General features: G+C 39.6%; 1 protein-coding gene across 1 annotated transcript; it reads left to right on the forward strand.

Moving 5' to 3' along the window:
- The first annotated feature begins 2,339 nt into the window (after positions 1–2,339).
- On the forward strand, positions 2,340–12,561 carry LOC149463809 (G protein-coupled receptor 39-like). Its single transcript, XM_089674708.1, has 2 exons — positions 2,340–3,129; positions 11,484–12,561. The coding sequence occupies exons 1-2, from the start codon at positions 2,358–2,360 to the stop codon at positions 11,810–11,812; spliced, it is 1,101 nt and encodes a 366-aa protein (XP_089530834.1). The 5' UTR covers positions 2,340–2,357; the 3' UTR covers positions 11,813–12,561.
- The last annotated feature ends 8,184 nt before the right edge of the window (positions 12,562–20,745 follow it).

Below are 20,745 nucleotides of genomic sequence, written 5' to 3' on the forward strand. Positions count from 1 at the left end.
GTTTTGAAGCCAACAGTTCCAAAAACATTTATCTTGGTCTCATCACTCCAGAGTACAGAGTCCCAGTAGTCTTCCTTTTCAGCATGGGCCCTGGCAAATTATAGGCAGCTTTTTTGTACATGGGCTTTAGGAGAGGCTTCCTTCATGGACAACACCTATGCATGCCATTCCTCTGCAGTGTACACCGTATTGTGTCATGAGAAACAATCACCCTAGTTTTGGCTTTCTACTTCTTTAGCTAATTGCAGTGAACTTGCATGGGGATTTTCTTCAACCCTTCTCATCAGAAGATGCTCCTGTCAAGGTGTTAACTTCCGTGAACAGCCTGGACGTTTCTGTGAAATGGTTGCAGTTCCATCTTTGTTAAATTTTTGTATCACTTTTGCTACAGTATTCTGACTGCTAAGTAAAGCTTTGTTGATCTTCTTGTAGCCTTCACCTTTCTTGTATAAATAAATTATTTTCTTTCTCAGGCCTTGTGACATTTCTCTTCATGTGGTGCCATTGACAGTATGAAATGGGAAGGGGTTTTCTTTCATAAGTAACACCCTTTTATAATATATATATATATATATATATATATATATATATATATATATATATATGTACACACACCTATCTATCTATCTATCTATCTATTGCTCTCTTCATCAATACAGTGAAAAAGTGAACAATGTGAAAATTGCACTAATTCATAACATTATGTACAACTTTACAGCTTCTCCAAGCATGTTGTGCAAAGGATTATGTATTTTCATCATTGATCTCAAAACCACATGAAAAGACACTCTCTCTGCACTGTACTTTACTTATTTATTTTGCATTGGTACATGTCCCCAATGACAGCACCCAGTTTGCCTACATTTTAGATAGTTGTTTCCCTTTTAGCTTTCAGAGTGATCAGAATTTAATTACAGGATACACTCTCCCCCATGGAGTTCAATGGGACCCTTGGCAAATCAAATCTTGGCATGACTTTTCTGTGGTCAGCAGGTTTCCAGCCTTAGACTGACAGCATTTGCAATGTAGTACAGCCCCAGTTGGCGAGCAGAGAAACACCCCCCCCCCCTCGACTATTCAGGGGATTAGAGCAACCTATATAAAAACTGATTCAGTTATTTATAATACATGTATTTAAAAACAGGAATTTTGACTTACCTGTAAACACCTTGTCTTGGATTACAGTATAGCACACATGGTTTGTATTCATAGACCATGGATTTTATGTAGGCCACCTGCAGGATACTATTAAAAAGTTTGAACAGACTTTGACTGTAAACTTTCTCTGTAAGCCCTAGAGATGGCTGTGCATGAAAATCTGAGTAGATCAGCAGTTTTGGAAATACTCGGACCAGCCCATCTGGCACCAACAATCTTGCCACATTCAAAGTAACTTAAATCCCCTTTCTTCCCCATTCTGATGCTTGGTTTGAACTTCAGCAAGTCATCTTCACCACGTCTACATGCCTAAATGCATTGAGTTGCTGCCATGTGATTGGCTGATTAGCAATTTGTGTTACCAAGCAATTGAACAGGTGTACCTAATACAGAGGCCAGTGAGTGTATATTCCCCTGCTGAATGGAGAACAGTCTGACATGCAGCAATCATCGTTCACTTACCAGACCCTACTAAACCAAATTATGGTTGTTCCGGCTACTACATTTTGTACATCATCATCAATATTTGCATTGCTGTATGTAGGGTCCTTACAAAATCAAAAATAAATGGTAATTGGCTGTAAAGTATGTCCTATTTCTTCACAATAGGGATGTCATTTTAAGGGCAAGAGACTACACAAACACATTTGTGTGCAAAATCTATGACCTAGCGAGTAACTTTTAGTTCTGAAATCTCTAACACTAACATCCTGTTATCCCGTCTGTGAAGAAAGCTCATTGAGGGAAGCAGGGTGTGATATAAAAAAATCTAAAGAATAAACAGAAGAAGCCAAAAGCAGAACCATGGAAATAGATTGACGCACAAAAACTTCAGACAACCAAAGCGGGTAGGCTGGCGGAAATAACATCAAACACTCATCCATCATTATTGGAAGATTCAGTAATGAGTTGATATGATGGAATGACGTCTTCCTTGACTAGACTCGATGAAGAGAAGAGAAGGGAAGAGAAGGGAACAGAAGCTGTGGTTGACTCTTGATTATCCTAGCAACTAATTGTACAAGGGAGATGAACTGGAAACTGTGTGGTTGATGATTACCTTGGACATATAGGTTGGAAAAGGAAGACAGGCTGATATAAGTCAAGGATAAAGTCTTCGAATATACTGTTCCAATCCATTTTTTGTGTGCATTAGGAAGCTGTGTTTTTTTATTGCCAGCCGGGATCTTCCTATATCAATGCCTCCAGTAAGAGCAACCCCTGAGACACCAGTTAGGCTCAGTAACTGTGCCAAGACTTTAGTGTCAGTGGTTTATATCCTATTGCTTTTGGCTGGAATCCTAGGAAACACTCTAGTTATTAGAGTACTGCAGAGCATACGTGGTCGGCGTGGAGTCCATACCTCTCTCAGTTATCACATGTGCAGTCTGGCATCCTGTGATATTTTACAGTTGGCACTTGGCATTCCAGCTGAGTTATATGGCAGCATCTGGAGCTCCTTCCCATGGCCACTTGGAGCCATTGGCTGTTCTGGCTTCTACTACGTGTGGGAAGTGCTCTGTTACTCTGCAATTTTTAATGTGTTGTCCTTAAGCTGTGAGAGACACCGTGCCACTTGCCAGCCACTAAGCCTCCATCTGCGCCAGTCCTCGAGGGTGCGCCTTCGGATATGCTTAATATGGCTAGCTTCTTTTTTGGCTGGGCTGCCCATACTGTTTTCAATAGGCTTGGAAACTATTAATGTGAAAGCTATCAAGGAGGAGCCCTTTGAAGTGCAGGTGTGCACTCCATTACACCAATGGATGGGACTTTTTACTACAAGTGTCTGCATATCCTTCATAACGTATCTAGGAGTGTTGATGGTGGTGGTTGTAACTTGCTGGAGGATGAGGAAAGCTTTGCAGAGTAATACAACTCTGGAAATCACAGGACCCAATGGATCCATTCAGCTATTGGGCCATTTCCCTGGTGGTCATACAACAGTGCGCAGGCAAAATGCCAAGCTTCTTGGTGAGTACGAGTCAAACTATTTATTTTCATTTTATTTTGGAAACAGTGAGGGGACATTAAAAATCCTGTCATATTATTGGCCCATGTGTCCAGTTGTGGAAATTTCTTTTTACTTGTCCTAAAGACACAATAGGAAAGGAGAGGAAATTTCTGCAAAGTGAGGAGGGCTTCCCTCTTACTGTGTACAGTTATCAGGGAAATAGATGTCCACACTGGAAGACTTAGCCCCATCTCTTGTTCTGGTGACAGCTCTATTCACAGAACATGGGTTGAGCTACAAGCCAATGCAATTACAGGCCAACATGATTCCAATAGACCCAATTTTTATGAACTCATTGCACTAGTATGTGCTGGGTGAAAATGGAATCAGCTGCATTTAAATGGACTGCATTGCATTAGGACACCACAGTGTGCTGCTTTGGCTGTGAACAGAAAAAACACCATCAATGCATCAAGGCAATGACTTAAAAAAATGTCATTGCATGTCAACATGAATGCATTAAACATGTGCCAATGCAATTGAATGCTATGGAAATGGTGTACATCCAACCTAAAATTCTGGCTTTCCCCTGACTTTCTATTTAACAATGGTCACCAGGGTCAACAGAATGGTGAATCTTCCCACTGAGGAGACAGACAGCAATAAAAGGTTGTCAAAGGGTTTAATACTTCCCATCATATCCAAAATTAAAAAAAAAAATTTGCCTTCACTTATACTTTAAGGCTTATTTACACTGCCCCACACTGCAATGTTTTCAGTGGTACAGTCCTCACCAAAGCATTTTCGAGTTGGGATGTTTTTAAAAATGTACGTTCAAAAACATACAGCAACACAGAAAGATAAATGTTTTTATGCATTTCCCATGTATTTTCCTTGCATTTGTATGCATCTTTGCATCCTGTCATGTCCTTAACCAAGAATATTGAAGACACATGTATATTTTCTCTTAACATGCAATGTAATGCGGTGGTGAGAATGGGACCATATGCACATTTTGAAGCTCAGCACAGTAAAGAAGTTTTTAAAAGGTCAGTCCAACTGAAAGTCATGTCCATCATGGTTCAATGCAATCTAGAAATTGCACTACTCTCAACGTTTCCTGGATCGATTTCAGTAGCCAAAAAATCATTGCTCAAATTTTTCATCTGTGTGACCAGAGCACTTATCCTCAGTCATTGGTATTCTACCATAGCCCTATGGATCCAGAAATAAATAATGGAAGTATGCAATATGATGAGAATAGAGAAACCTATTTGAATGATAGTAAGAAAAAACGGACCTCTTGGATTATCTCTATGAAAACTAAATAGTCCCTAAAACTGGACATACGCAGAGAGAATTTAATCAGGAACAGGCTGAAATGTGCTCTGTGAGTGGCTCTATGGACATCCTCCTACCCAACATAATTTGATTGAAAGATATACACTATATTACCAAAAGTATTAGAACACCTGGCTTTATATGCACATGAGTTTTAATGGCATCCCAGTTTTAGTCCGTAGGGTTCAATATTGAGTTGGCCCACCCTTTGCAGCTATAACAGCTTCAACTCTTCTGGGAAGGCTGTCCAGAAGGTTTAGGAATGTGTCTATGGGAATGTTTGACTATTCTTCCAGAAGTGCATTTGTGAGGTGAGGCACTGATGTCCAACGAGAAGGCCTGGCTCACAGTCTTCACTCTAATTCATCCCAAAGGTGTTCTATCAGGTTGAGGTCAGGACTCTATGCAGGCCAGTCAAGTTCTTCCACCCCAAACTTGCTTATCCATGTCTTTATGGACCTTGCTTTGTGCACTGGTGTGCAGTCATATTGGAACAGGAAGGGACCATCCCCAAACTGTTCCCGCAAAGTTGGGACCATGAAATTGTCCAAAATATCTTGGTATGCTGACGCCTTAATTATTACCTTCACTGGAACTAAGGGACCAAGCCCAACCCCTGAAAAACAACCCCACAGCACAATCCCCCCTCCACCAAACTTTACACTTGGCACAATGCAATCAGGCAAGTACCATTCTGGCAACCGCCAAACCCAGACACATTCATCAGATTGCCAGACAGAGAAGTGTGATTTGTTACTCCAGAGAACATGTCTCCACTGCTCTAGAGTCCAGTGGCGGTGTGTTTTACACCACTGCATCTGTCGCTTTGCATTGCACTTGGTGATGTAAGGCTTGGATGCAGCTGCTCGACCATGGAAACCCATTCCATGAAGCTCTCTACACACTGTTGTTGTGCTAATTTGAAGGCCACATGAACTTTGGAGGTCTTTAGCTATTTATTCTGCAGAGAGTTGGCGACTTCTGTGCACTGTGCGCTTCAGCATGCGCTACCCCGCTCTATCATTTTACATGGCCTACCACTTCATTGCTGTTTGCCCTGGTTGCTTCCACTTGTTATAATACCACTAACAGTTGACCATGGAATATTTAGTAGGAAGGAAATATCACAGTTGGACTTATTGCACAGGTGACAACCTATCACGGTACCATGCTTGAACTCACTGAGCTCTTGAGAGTGACCCATTATTTCACAAATGTTTGTAGAAGCAGTCTGCATGCCTAGGTGCTTGATTTTATACACCTGTGGCCATGGAGGTGATTGGAACACCTGAATCCAATGATTTGGAGGGGTGTCCAAATACTTTGACAATATAGTGTATATTTAAACACAGGAGAAGTGTATCCCAGCACAGGAAAGGTGAAAATACAAAAAAAAGGGTTACATTTACACATTTAAGGAAGTGTTAACGCTCGTTCGCATGGATGCTCACCTCTCTACAGCATGTAGAGTGATCTTTTTCTACTAGCTCTGAGCTGTGTGTAGGCTGTCTATATATGTAAATAGATAGGCATTGGCTGTATAGATTCACCCACACAGCCAAATCTGGCAGGTACACAGGGACAGGTGCACAGTCCTTGAGGCAGAGACTGTGCACCCAGGCCATGCACCTGTCCCTGTATACCTGTCAAATTTGGCTGGGCAGATGATTCTGTACAACTGTTGTGTATCCATTTACTTTTATAGACTGCCTGCACTGACCTTCATAAGTCAGTGTGCAGAAAGACATCTTTCTGTGTACATTGGGAGCTGTGCAACTGGTGTTATTCTGACCACGTGTGTTACCACATCTGCTATTTTATCATGGACAGAAAGTTAGCTGAACAAAGAGCAAATGTGATATTCTGGATGAAACTGGGCAAATCTGCCACAGAGACATTTGACATGATCCAGCAAGTTTATGGCGATGCTGCAATGAGTCGTTCGAGGTGTTCTGAGCACACTTCAAGAGCAGAAGAACATCATTGGAAGATGACAAAAAATTAGGAAGATTTTCAACAAGCTCAACCCTTGAAATTGTTGAAACCATTTGGCACTTGTGCATGTCGAGGATCATTACTGATTATTACAGATGAACTTTAGGTGTACAGGTTTTGTGCAGAATTTCATGTTTGCTCCCTGTTTTAACTCTATGATGAAATAGCAGATGTGGTAACACACATGGTCAGAATAGCACCAGTTGCACAGCTCCCGATGTACACAGGACGATGTCTTTTGGCACACTGCCTTATGAAGGTCGGTCCTCCCTGTGACTGTGCGTGCAGCCTAGTGCTGCCATCCGTTCGTGTGTTACAATACAAGCCTCAAAACTTTTTAATCCACCTTGTATATTATACAATAAAATTATACTGTTTTTAAATTAATATGAAAGATAGGAGATATTTTAGGAGATATTTTTAAGTTCATTCTCACTTGAAGGACAAGCCCAAGCAAAAACATTGCTAAAATACAAACAGAAATCTCCTTAGTCTGGAATTCCTTCTCTTTAGTAATGCTAAGTAGATCCCAAGTTTTTTTGGAGAACCAGAAAATGCATGTAAATACATTATATTCTGATGCTGGGACAACATGTAGAACATTGTTGAAAAAAAAAAAACATACTGGGGGCATGGCAAGTGAAAAACATTAGATTTTCACACAGATGAAGAATTTTCCATTTTCATACAATCAATTTTTTTATTTGTTTTATGGTAATGATGATAATTTCTGTGAAGGTGACAACCCCCAAAACAGGAATGGTTTTACAGGTGGAGGCCACTGACATTTTTTTCACTAATTTTGCATTTGGCTAGGCTCAGTGTCACTACTAGTAGCATGAGGCGATACCTGGACCCTACAGAGGTTGCACAGGCAGTCCAACTCCTCCAGGATGGCACATCAATACGTGCCATTGCCAGAAGGTTTGCTGTGTCTCCCAGCACAGTCTCAAGAGCATGAAGGAGATTACAGGAGACCGGCAGTTACTCTAGGAGAGCTGGACAGGGCCGTAGAAGGTTCTTAACCCATGAGTAAGACCGGTATCTGCTCCTTTGTGCAAGGATGAACAGGATGAACACTGCCAGAGCCCTACAAAATGACCTCTAGCAGGCCACTGGTGTGAATGTCTCTGACCAAACAATCAGAAACAGACTTCATGAGGGTGGCCTGAGAGCCTGATGTCCTCTAGTGGGCCCTGTGCTCACTGCCCGGCACCATAGAGCCTGACTGGCATTTGCCATTGAACACCAGAATTGGCAGGTCCACCACTAGTGCCCTGTGCTTTTCAATGAGAGCAGGTTCTCCCTGAGAACCTGTGACAGACGTGAAAGGGTCTGGAGAAGCCGTGGAGACCATTATGCTGCCTGGAACATCATTCAGCATGTCCATTTGGTGGTGGGTCAGTGATGGTCTGGGGAGGCATATCCATGGAGGGACGCACAGACCTCTACAGGCTAGACAATGGCACCCAGACTGCCATTAGGTATCGGGATGAAATCCTTGGACACATTGTCAGACCCTACACTGGTGCAGTGGCTCCTCAGTTCCTCCTGGTGCACGACAATGCCCAGCCTCATGTGGCAAGAGTATGCAGGCAGTTCCTGGAGGATGAAGGAATTGATACCATTGAATGGCCCCCACACTCGCCTGACCTAAATCCAATAGAACAGCTCTGGGATATCATGTTTCAGTCCATCCAACACCACCAGGTTGCACCTCAGACTGTCCAGGAGCTCAGTGATGCCCTGGTCCAGATCTGGGAGGAAATACCCCAGGACACCATCCGCCGTCTCATTAGGAGCATGATCGGACATTGTCAGGCATGCATACAAGCACGTGGGGGCCATATGAACTACTGAGTACCCATTCTGAGTTGCTGCAATGAAATTTCAGCAAAATGGACTAGCCTGCTGAATCATTTTTTTCACTCTTATTTTTGGGGTGACTTTGAATTCAGTCCTCTGTAGGTTGATAAATTTCATTTCCATCAAACAATGGGGTATCCTTATGTTCCTAACACATTACCCAGTCCATATCAGTACAGATATCCAGCAGGAGATTTTTCCCCATTGAGATCTGATGTGTTTTCAAAGTGTTCCTTTCATTTTTTTGAGCAGTGTATATTCCATAAGGAGCTGTCTCATCCGTGTTTTCCTATTCTTTGCCATCTAGTCACAGGGTGAGCTAGTCCTTAACCAAGCTGTATTACTTTAACTGCGGCAGAAAAAAAATGTCAAAACCTGTCTGTGCTGTTTTACCGGTATGTCTGGATTAGAAAATTGGTGAAATAAGGCAGCTCATTTTCTGGTATGTCACCTAGTTCATGCTTAGATATTACAGCTCTTAAAGTGACACTATATTCCGGTTTAGAAAAGACAAATTCTATACAAATATATATTCTTATCTCAAAAAGTACCATCTTATCCCGTCCAACTGAGGGACATTTCAGGGAGATAGCGACCTACAGCACGCGGCAAAACGTCAGTGTGGTTAACAAGTGTATTCAAAGAACAGTATGAAATCTCAGATAGTCACACATTATCAATCACAGCACCCAAAAAGGAAAAAAAAAAAAAAAAAACTGACGAAGACTTTTGATTTTATTTATACAAAAAGTAGATAAAACCAGGGAGTTACCATACTCATACGCTCATAAAAAAAACTCGGCATGTATATGTAACATAATGTGGCTCAGGGTGTAGCTAAGACAAACCTGATCCCTAGGCCATACTACTGACAAATATATAGGTATATAAATCTTTATATTTGTCAGCGGTATGGCCTAGGGATCAGGTTTGTCTTAGCTACACCCTGAGCCACATTATGTTACATATACATGCCGAGTTTTTTATGAGCGTATGAGTATGGTAACGCCCTGGTTTTATCTACTTTTTTCTGTCTTTTTGGGTGCTGTAATTGATAATGCATGACTATCTCAGTTTTTGTACTGTACTTTGAATGTCAAATTTATAGATGATTAACACAGCAAATGAGAGTCTGACAGTTCCCTGCATTCCCAAGTCTGAATGGTCTGGTGGTTAAAAAGTGAATGTGGTTAAATTATGATGGCCGGAGGGGGCAATCTTCCTCAGTACCAGGGGCATTGCTTGGATTGTAAGAAACCTGAGGCACCTTTGGGAACCCCAGGGAGAATAGTATTGTGGTGTGCCCACCACATGGTGGCAAACAGTGGGTGTTACAGTGGGGGAGGTTAACCGCTTCCGTGCCGCCCTATAGCAGAAATACTGCTACAGGGCGGCAGGGGTCCGCAAAATCATACACAAGGGAGAGACCTGTGTATAAACAACACAGATCTATCTCGTCAGCTCCTGCACACTGCTTTGTATGGCTCTGCATAGCAGACCCCTTCCAGAACAAATCCTACTCCAAACCCCAATTCTCCCCTCTTTGTACAAATTCCCAAGTCCCCTCCCAACACAAATCCTCCTCCTTTCCCAACAAAATCCCCCAAAACTAATCCTACCCCAAATCCCCCCTCCCAGCACAAATCCTTCTGCCTATCCTCCTTTCCAGCACAAGTCCCTTCCAATCTCCCCTCCCAACACAAATCCTCTTCCTTTTACAGGAAAAATTCCCCCAGAACAAATCCTACTCTATCCCCCAAATCCCCTGTGTAAGGACAAGTCCTCCCCCCACCTCCCCCAATTCCCCCTCCCAACACAATCTTCTCCTCCCTGCACAAATCCTTTCCCCCTCCAAATCTCTCCCCGGCACAAATCCTTCTTTCCCCGATCCCCCCCCCTTCTTAGAAGAAATGCTCCCCTCCACCCCCAATCCCCCCTCCCAGAACAAATCCTCCCTCCTGCTCAAATTCTGGTGTCATTTTACATTAGATGTTTCCCTTTAATACATTTCAGACTTTACTGGCTGCACAAATGTTCCAGTTCAGTAAATCAGTGGAACGTTATAAGGTTTAAAGCCCCAGACTTTGCACCTCTACATCAAAGTCATCAATGTCAGTTCAACAATTTCTATCTTCACTTTATACACAATAGTTTTCTGTATTTGCTCTGGGACTTTAAGTGAAGTACATCACACACTGCATAAGAAATTGAATGCACATAAATGTAGGTTTGATACAAAAATGCATATCTCATCACAATAAAATCCAGTTTAAATGATAGCCGATTTATAATGTATAAATTCATACATAATTCCAGTATTATTGTACATATATAATACCAATAATAATATATATGTAACAATGTATCTGGCAATTTAACGCGTTTCGTGAATTTCATTTCACTTCTTCAGGAGTAAATCCAAACCATATCTAAAAAGTAAAAATATTGATAAGAGTTGTTGTACCAAAATATTAATAACACATAGTTAGGTGCATTATTCCTCCCCAGGCCAACTGTTACCATATGGAAGAAAATTATATTTGAAATATATTTAAAAAATATTCTTCCCAAATATATTGACATACATTTGAAATGCTACAATTTGTGGCCATATTCAATATATTTCAATATATATATTGCATGTTGAAATGCCTTTTATTACAAAATATATGAAAAATTTTTAAAAATACATTTCAAATATACTGTACGTCTTAAAAAATACAAATCTACAGTTTTCATTTACAAATATATGTTAAAGTGACTTTTTTTATATGTTAAAAAAAAAAAAATAAATATATATATATATATATATATATATATATATATTTTTTTTTTTAAATTGATTCTTCAGATTTTTTAAACATATAAAAAAGACATTTTAACATATATTTGTAAATGCAAAAAATGTAGATTTGTATTTTTAAAGACAGAGTATATTTGAAATATATTTGTAAAAATATTTTTCATATATTTTGTAATAAAAACGCATTTCAACATGCAGTATATATAAGAAAGCTCATCTTTTTTTTGAATTTTTAAAGGAGAATTCCACTTAAACTTGTGTATATGAATAACCTCTTTTTATGTGAAGAGAATTAAGAATATTTATTGGCGTATTATGCGTATACAGTAGTTCTGCATGTGTATTATAACAATTATTTTCTACTTTCAGGTTGGATTGTGGGTGTGCTAGCTGTTTGTTGGCTGCCATTCCAGGCACGGCGGCTGATGACTATACTGCGTTCTAAGGATCAATGGACAGAGAGTTACTACCGTTCTTATATCACACTGCAACCTATCACCAATTGCTTCTATTATCTCAGTGCTTGTCTTACTCCCTTGCTCTACAACCTGACATCCCGCAACTTCCGCAGATGTTTTTTGCACAGCATTTCACCATGCACGAGGAGACTTCCACCGAAATCTGAATCATGGGAAGCCCAGTCCAGATATCAAGGGATCAGACTGTCTGAAGTACAGCAGGAAACATGTGAAAGGTGATAGGATACCATCTAACATACCCATGACTTTGTGCCATTTGCAATGGTGACTGGCTTCACCTTGCAGACAGTGGAATTCACCAATACGGTGTTGTATCAGATACACTCTGTGCACTTTGTTGTTGGAAAGGAGACTTGTGAAACTGGCTTCCTGGCTTAGAGAACAGAACACCACAAATGGAGTGGCCCTTTCTATAAAGGCCTCATTTACATAGGTGTACTGATCCATACTCTTGTGCAAAGGGCCATCTTCAGCCTCCCAGGTATGCATCTGGTGGCTATTGGACTCACCAGTCAAGTTTAGAAACAGCGCACAACTGTCGTAACAGAAAAGTAGAGTTGGGACTGAAAATGGACATTGTTAGTACAACGTCTATCTAACCGTATATCTGGGTTTTTTTTTTACTTCTTTCTACTTCAAACGGGCTTTAACCACTTGCCCTCCAGAGGATTTACCCCCCCTTCCTGACCAGGCCTTTTTCTGTGATACGGTGTTGCGTTACAAGTGACAATAGCGCGGTCATGCAACACTGCACCCAAATTAAATTTATATCCTTTTTTTTCCCCAAAAATAGAGTTTTCTTTCGGTGGTATTTGATCGCCTTTGCATTTTTTTTTTGCACTAAAAACAAAAAAAGACCGAAAATTGTGAGAAAAAAAAACAATATTTTTTACTTTTTGCTATTAAACATGTCCAGTAAAAAAAATTAAAAAAGTCAAATTTCAGCATATATTTAGGCCAAAATGTATTCTGCGACATGTCTTTGATAATAAAAAAAATCTCAATACGTGTAAATTAATTGGTTTACGTGAAAGTTATAGCATTTAGAAATGGCGGTATAGATACTAGAATTATTTTTCTCTTTTCACTTGTAATGGCGGTGATCAGCGACTTATAGCGGGACCGCAGTGGGCATTCTGACACTGGGGGGAACTGATTTGGTGTCACTGACATCCCCAGTGACACCAATACAGTGATCAGTGCTAACAAAAAGCACTGACACTGTACTAATGGCACTGGGCAGGAAGGGGTTACCATCTGGGGCGTTCAAAGGGTTAACTGTGTACTGTTTTACTATGTGGGTGGTGTCTGTGTATCACTGTAAGCACACTGCTTTGTATGGCTCTGTTTATCACCAAGTAATCACTGGCCGGGACCCAGTGATTGACAGCTGCGAATGGCGGCACGGGTAGGGAGCGTGCGTGCCCCCTACCCGGAAATGCAAAATCACACTAATATATATATATATATATATATATATATATATATATATATATATACACACACACACACACACATATATATATACACACATATATATACATATACATATATATACACATGCATACACACGATTTTGCACACCTCTGCCGCCCTGTAGCAGTATTTCTGCTATATGGTGGAGGGGAAACAGTTAATCTAACGCAGGGCTTCTTAAATGTTTTCATCTGAGCACTCAAATAAGAAAATTATCGATTATTATTGCATCAGACACAAAAAGAGCAAAAATTGCAAAAAGTTTACAATTAAATGGTAAAAAATGTAAAACAGCTAGCAAAAAAACAAAAACAAACAGACAAGTAGCGAAAGGGGCAGGAAACCAAAAACATACCGTAAATGTAATGTTTTGCAGCTTACCATTACTTGGATGTGGTTAAGGAATCAGGTTTTAGGCTGAGGACATTTTCAGTGAGTATCAAAAATACCTGTTTATCTTGCCAGAAATGCCACAACATGTGACCCAACCCAAATACAGCAGACACCCAATTCAGGCCCCTCCCTATAGTTTAAGAAACGGGGATCTAAGATTTGTAATCCTTGTAAGCCTTGTTTCCATTGTTTTTGGGTATTCAGCATCTACTATGGAAGTTTTGTACAGGTAGTGAGTTTCCACACAGCAATTCATATTTTAATCCTTTCGCTGCCTGACCAGTGTATTTATTTTTTTCATACTCAAAGAACAACATTTTGGAGCCTCATAGGATCTCACATGCCTGATGAAGGGGTCCTACGAGACTCCAAAACGTTGTTCTTGCCTGTAACAATGTGATCAATAAATAAAGCTTTGGCCCCGCATTGGAGATCCACGGTGTGCTAGTAACGTTCTTCTGCTTTGGCTGTCTTCGGTTCCAGCCTGCAGCACCTGCTTACCTCTACAGCCATCTTTAACCAGAAATATGTGCATTGGCATAGTGTATTGCACACTTAAGATGCTGAGGACAGAGGATGGCCAGTGAACCTGGCTGGAGTGAGTACACCGCTGGATCATGGGACAGGTGACTGTTTTTAAAAGTCAGCAGCTACAGTTTTTGTAGTTGACTTTTTTTTTACAGGAGACTGGAGCTCTGCTATAACTGAAAAAGCAAATGTTAGAAGCTAATACGAGATTCTGAATGCACCAGTTTTTGTATATCTCCCCCATAAATCTATACTCAGACAAAATGTAACAAAAAAATACAAAAACATGTATGAAAAAAATGTAAAAAAAAAAAAAAGACAAAAATGGCAGACTCGATGGACCACTTGGTTGTTTTTCTGCCATCGCTCCTCTGTTTCTATGTCTGATGACCCCCAAACTGAGTGTGGAAAATAGTGAAGTCATTCTCAACTCAATGCTACCTACATTTCTCTAAACTGACATTGACACAAATGATGAGACCAAAACCTTATGTCTTCGGGGGCTGCTTACCAGCTTGAAGGTGCATTGAAATAAATCTGTACCATAAACAATACTTAGTACAGGACCTTCATCATTAAATTGCAACATCATAAAACCTCTACCGGAGTCCATTACAGCCTCTAACACATCTTTATTAAAAATGGTTGTCGTAAACCTCGTTAAGCCAGAGACTCTTACTACTTCCCTGTCATAAAACCATTTAGAAGCACAGCACATCTGTAAGTCTAGTTTTGTTTGACCTAAGACTTCACTTTCATACAGCTCAACCCCAACTCTGTTAAAATTCTAGTACTCTGAGGGGGTTACATGCAGTACATAAGAAGTGATTATACTGACGTATGAGAATGCACCAATTGGTCAGACTCCAAGAACACCTATGCTACCATGTCCAGTAGGTGAATGTGATGCATTAAAAAGTGGAATGCGCATGAGAGTAATATCGTATTTGGTGTTTATCAAATTGTAATTTCATTCTGTTCAATATTATGTTGATTGTCATCTAGGAATATAGATAAAGTTAGAATAAATTGCACTAAGAGTATCTGCTAGAGAATCCTAAAACACTTCAGCACACCCTCAGAGCAATGGATTATCTTAATTCTGTAAACATCCTGTCCAGGCAATTGGCAGTTGCAACTCTCCACTATCACTGTAAATAAAAGGTGATCCTAAGGGTCAATCATGACAGTAATCATGACTCCAATACATAAAACTGAACTTATTCTGCAGTGGGTTGTATGAAATCAAGAACCAGGTGAACCTTGTTAAGCACTTTTCACCTAAATCCAGTTTTGTACTGTTGCATGTCTATTTTGTAATATCCTTTCTGTAAATATTTTCTTGCACCATTTTTTCTTTTATATTCATGAAAACAATATTTTAAAATTTTTAAGCTGAATCTTCAAATGCTCTAACCCAAAATAAAATATTTGTTGCCTCTTTGAAGAAAGCTACCATATTGTAAACTCTGTTACATTCCTGTTTGGAAGTGGTAGCAAGCAATACAGAAATGTCTTATAAAACATCAAACTTGCAACAACAGATGCTGTGAATGGTGCATGTTTCTGTTAAAACATGGTGGCCACAGGCTGATTTTCTCAACTTGCTCAATGGTCGACTATTAATTCCCAGGTACCTTGGGTCAGATTTGAATCTCAATCAATACGCCCGTTTTATTTATCGGGTCTGTTGTGGCCAAACATTCCCCCTTGCTTGTTGTTGACTTATAATTTGATTGTTGGTCACTCATTGATTCTCTGGTCCCGCTATAAAATTAAATTGTGCCTTATCTCCCCTGTTTCACCCGGTTAGTCGTTTTCTGGTGACCCGAATTTCGCAACAGCGTTTTAGTCTCCGCAAACATTTCATTGGTGGTACAATCAGGCCCTTATTAGGTTATCTGATTTTCAGAGAGGTGGAACTTATATCTCCTTCGATACATTACATAGTCTTTTTGATATCACTACCGATAGATAAGACACTTTTTTAATTCTCACGTATCAGCCGTGACTCTCCCAGATGTAGGGGTCTCATCTCGGATTTACATCATTCATCTTTGGATGCCAACTTCCCTACTACCCCCTTGTATAGACAGAAATGGGAGGCAGATTGCGGTATTACTTTCTCTGGACTGGGATTCCATGGTGGATAATATACTAAGAGGCTCTAAATCTCTCTCAGTCCGTGAGACAGCCCTTAAAGTTTTAACTCACTGGTATTATACCCCCTCTAGACTACATGTCATGTTCCCAGGGACGTTGCACCTCTGTTTTAGGAACCCTTGTACATGTGTTCTGGGCTTGTCCTAGTCTCTCGATATGGTATAGAATCTTGGTGGTGGCTTCTGCCTTGGCAGAAACTTCGATAATTATGTCTATGCAAATTTGTTTATTGGTTGCTCCCATTTTGGGTGTTCCTGTCGACGAGATGAGGCTAATCCACACGGTTTGTGTCTCATCTTTATGGGCCATTGCCCTTCATTAGAAGTCACCAACAGTTCCTTTGGCGTCTGTTCTGCAGAAAGTGGACATGGTAATGCTCATGGAACGGATTCACTATACACTGCTAGATAAGATGCACTTGTTCAACAGAAAGTGGGATGTTTGGAAAACACATCGGCATTTACCATCTGATTGATGGTCTATTATAATTTGATATGCTTTAAACTTTTGGAAACAACTTGGTTGTTCTGTATTTCTTACTGACTGCCTTATTCATGTACGTGTTTGTATCTCTTATTATGCCTGTATCTTACTCTTACTCTGTTACTTAGCTATGTGCCTTTTTCTTGAGGAGTTTATTTCTCAAGAGCTTACTCTGTTATTGTTGTCTATCCTTTCATAAAAATCTTTTGTAAAAAAAATAACAAAAAAACATGGTGGTCTCTACTGTCTGTGTTTGTAAAGTGTAATATGCAGAGTTAACCTTCCCCAGTGATCTCTACTCTCAGTCTAATGGTGTTTAGACCCATTAGCTGGAAAATCCCTGCGCAGGGTGAGCCTGGGAGTGTATTATCATCATCAAAATTATTACAGAGCTGCATGCATTTGTATATTTTTTTATCTGCCTTATGGTCAGCTTTTTATTAAAAAATGCTTATAACAAAAAAGCCTGTTTGATACATAGGGTAATATTAGCATGTAAACAATAAAATGCATATGGCAGATTATATAAATTAAAGTAGTAATTAACATTCAGCATTATTAAGCTTAACACATTGAACACAATAAAATAAACATTCCTCAGTAAACTATTGGTTAAAATTCTTACCCCAGCACTTGCAGGTTACATTGCTTACAATGCTGCTGGCTCCTGCCCTCACTGATGCTTCCCTAAACTTCCAGTACTCACATGAAAGAATTAAGAGTGGACAGTGCAGTCTCCAGCCAGTTTTTCAGTTTGGAGAAGGTGAGGGAAGCAGGAGAAAGGAGTAGGGGAGTGCCTTCCTAGGCTATGGGGCTGTGTGTTTCCATTGATGCTATTAGCTTAAGGTATACTTTAACAAGCCCTCACTGACCTCTGTAGCTGAAGGTACTGTGGACTAGTAATAAATTATCGGAATTTACAACACTTTTTTTCTCCTAGTAGCTATTCCGCTGCACCCTCTCCCCACTCCCATCCAAATTCTTACCAAATACACAAGTCGTGAGACATGCCACCCACATGGAAGAAAAATATATTTGAAATATATTTCAAAATATTCTTCCCAAATATATTGCCATATATTTGAAATACTACAATTTTGGCCATATTCAATATTTAAAAAAAAATAAAAAAATTATTATGTATGTGTGTATGTGTGTGTATATATATATATACACACACACACACACACACACATACATATATACACACACATACATATATATATATATATATATATATATATATATATATATATATACACACACACACATACATACATATATACACACACATATGCATACATATATACACACACACACACATATATACACACACATACACATATATATATATATATATACACATACATACATATATACATATATATACACACACACACATATATATATATATATATATATATACACACACACACATACATACATACACACATACGAACATATATACATACACACACAGACACACTTGTACACATAAACACGCTGCATGTTGAAATGTGTTTTTATTACAAAATATATGGAAAATATTTTTACAAATACGTTTCAAATATACTGTAGGTCTTTCAAAATACAAATCTACATTTTTGGAATGCATTTACAAATATGTTAAAATGAATTTTTTATATGTTAAAAAAAAATCTGAAGTATATAAAGTGGGGCAAAAAAGTATTTAGTCAGCCACCAATTGTGCAAGTTCTCCCACTTAAAAAGATGAGAGAGGCCTGTAATTGGCATCATAGGTAGACCTCAACTATGAGAGACAAAATGAGAAAAAAAATCCAGACAATCACATTGGCTGATTTGGAAAGAATTTATTTGCAAATTATGGTGGAAAATAAGTATTTGGTCAATATCAAAAGTTCATCCCAATACTTTGTTATATCTCCTTTGTTGGTAATGACAGAGGTCAAACGTTTCCTGTAAGTCTTCACAAGGTTGGCACACACTGTTGCTGGTATGTTGGCCCATTCCTCCATGCAGATCTCATCTAGAGCAGTGATGTTTTGGGGCTGTCGCTGGGCAACACGGACTTTCAACTCCCTCCAAAGGTTTTCTATGGGGTTGAGATCTGGAGACTGGCTAGGCCACTCCAGGACCTTGAAATGCTTCTTACGAAGCCACTCCTTCGTTGCCCGGGCGGTATGTTTGGGATCATTGTCATGATGGCAGACCCAGCCACGTTTCATCTTCAATGCCCTTGCTGATGGAAGGAGGTTTGCACTCAAAATCTCAAGATACATGGCCCCATTCATTCTGTCCTGTACATGGATCGGTCGTCCTGGTCCCTTTGCGGAGAAACAGCCCCAAAGCATGATATTGCCACCCCCATGATTCACAGTAGGTATGGTGTTCTTTGGATGCAACTCAGCATTCTCTCTCCTCCAAACACGACGAGTTGTGTTTCTACCAAACAGTTCTATTTTGGTTTCATCTGACCATATGACATTCTCCCAATCCTCTTCTGGATCATCCAAATGCTCTCTAGCAAACTTCAGACGGGCCCGGACATGTACTGGCTTAAGCAGGGGGACATGTCTGGCACTGCAGGATCTGAGTCCCTGGCGGCATAGTGTGTTACTGATGGTAGCCTTTGTTACGTTGGTCCCAGCTCTCTGCAGGTCATTCACTAGGTCCCCCCGTGTGGCCCTGGGATTTTTGCTCACTGTTCTTGTGATCATTTTGACCCCACGGGGTGAGATCTTACGTGGAGCCCCAGATCGAGGGAGATTATCAGTGGTCTTGTATGTCTTCCATTTTCTAATTATTGCTCCCACAGTTGATTTGTTCACACCAAGCTGCTTGCCTATTGCAGATTCAGTCTTCCCAGCCTGGTGCAGGTCTACAATTTTGTTTCTGGTGTCCTTCGACAGCTCTTTGGTCTTCACCATAGTGGAGTTTGGAGTGTGACTGTTTGAGGTTGTGGACAGGTGTCTTTTATACTGGTAACAAGTTCAAACAGGTGCCGTTGATACAGGTAATGAGTGCAGGACAAAGGGGCCTCTTAAAGAAGAAGGTACAGGTCTGTGAGAGCCAGAAATCTTGCTTGTTTGTAGGTGACCAAATACTTATTTTCCACCATAATTTGCAAATAAATTCTTTCCAAATCAATCAATGTGATTGTCTGGATTTTTTTTCTCATTTTGTCTCTCATAGTTGAGGTCTACCTATGATGCCAATTACAGGCCTCTCTCATCTTTTTAAGTGGGAGAACTTGCACAATTGGTGGCTGACTAAATACTTTTTTGCCCCACTGTATTTAAAAAATATATATTTTTTAAAATATATATATTTTAAATATATTCTTCAGATTTTTTTTAGCATATAAAAAAGTCATTTTAACATATATTTTTACATATATTTGTAAATGCATTCCAAAAATGTAGATTTGTATTTTTAAAGATGTACAGTATATTTGAAATGTATTTTTAAACATATATATTTTTTAAAGATATTCTTCAGATTTTTTCAACATGCAGTATATATATATATATATATATATATATTGTAAATTGTGAATAATTATCCAGTGTATATAAGTTAAATGCAAACATTGTTAAAGTCCATAAAGGAAAGTATATATCAATATAATTATAATTGCGGCCCAAGGTGACACAGTTATTCCTGGTAATATGTTATTCAGCAGTTCTTGTGAGTGGCAAACAAAATAGGTAAAATGCGCACTCACCAGATACGCATGGATAATGCGCAGTGTATAAATCAATGGAGATCTGCCCAGAATCCCTCTTTAAGGTGGTGCTGGAGGAAACAGACCAGGGTAGATGAATAACATCAGGGTGGCTCTAAACTTGGAGGTACCCTTTAAGGATGTGAGTGTAAACCTTTTCTGGATACAGGACTGCTCACCAAGGGGAGCTCTGGGGGATTAAAAGCTCACCAAAGAGCGACAAAGGGAAATGCCCATAGGGTAGTAAATTATTGTGCAAGTTTATTAAATGTAAATGGTGATAAAATTAACATACATGTGGCAATTTCCTTGTAATGCAAATCCTTATTAGGCAGTAAAAGCAGTAAAGCAGCCTAAAGCTGCTATGAGCACTGACCAGCTCATATCAGGAATAACTGAGTCA

Source organism: Staurois parvus, unplaced genomic scaffold (genome assembly GCF_062004578.1).
Source record: "Staurois parvus isolate SC_StPar_1 unplaced genomic scaffold, SC_StPar_1.0 ptg000151l, whole genome shotgun sequence".
NCBI classification, from domain to species: Eukaryota; Metazoa; Chordata; class Amphibia; order Anura; family Ranidae; genus Staurois; species Staurois parvus.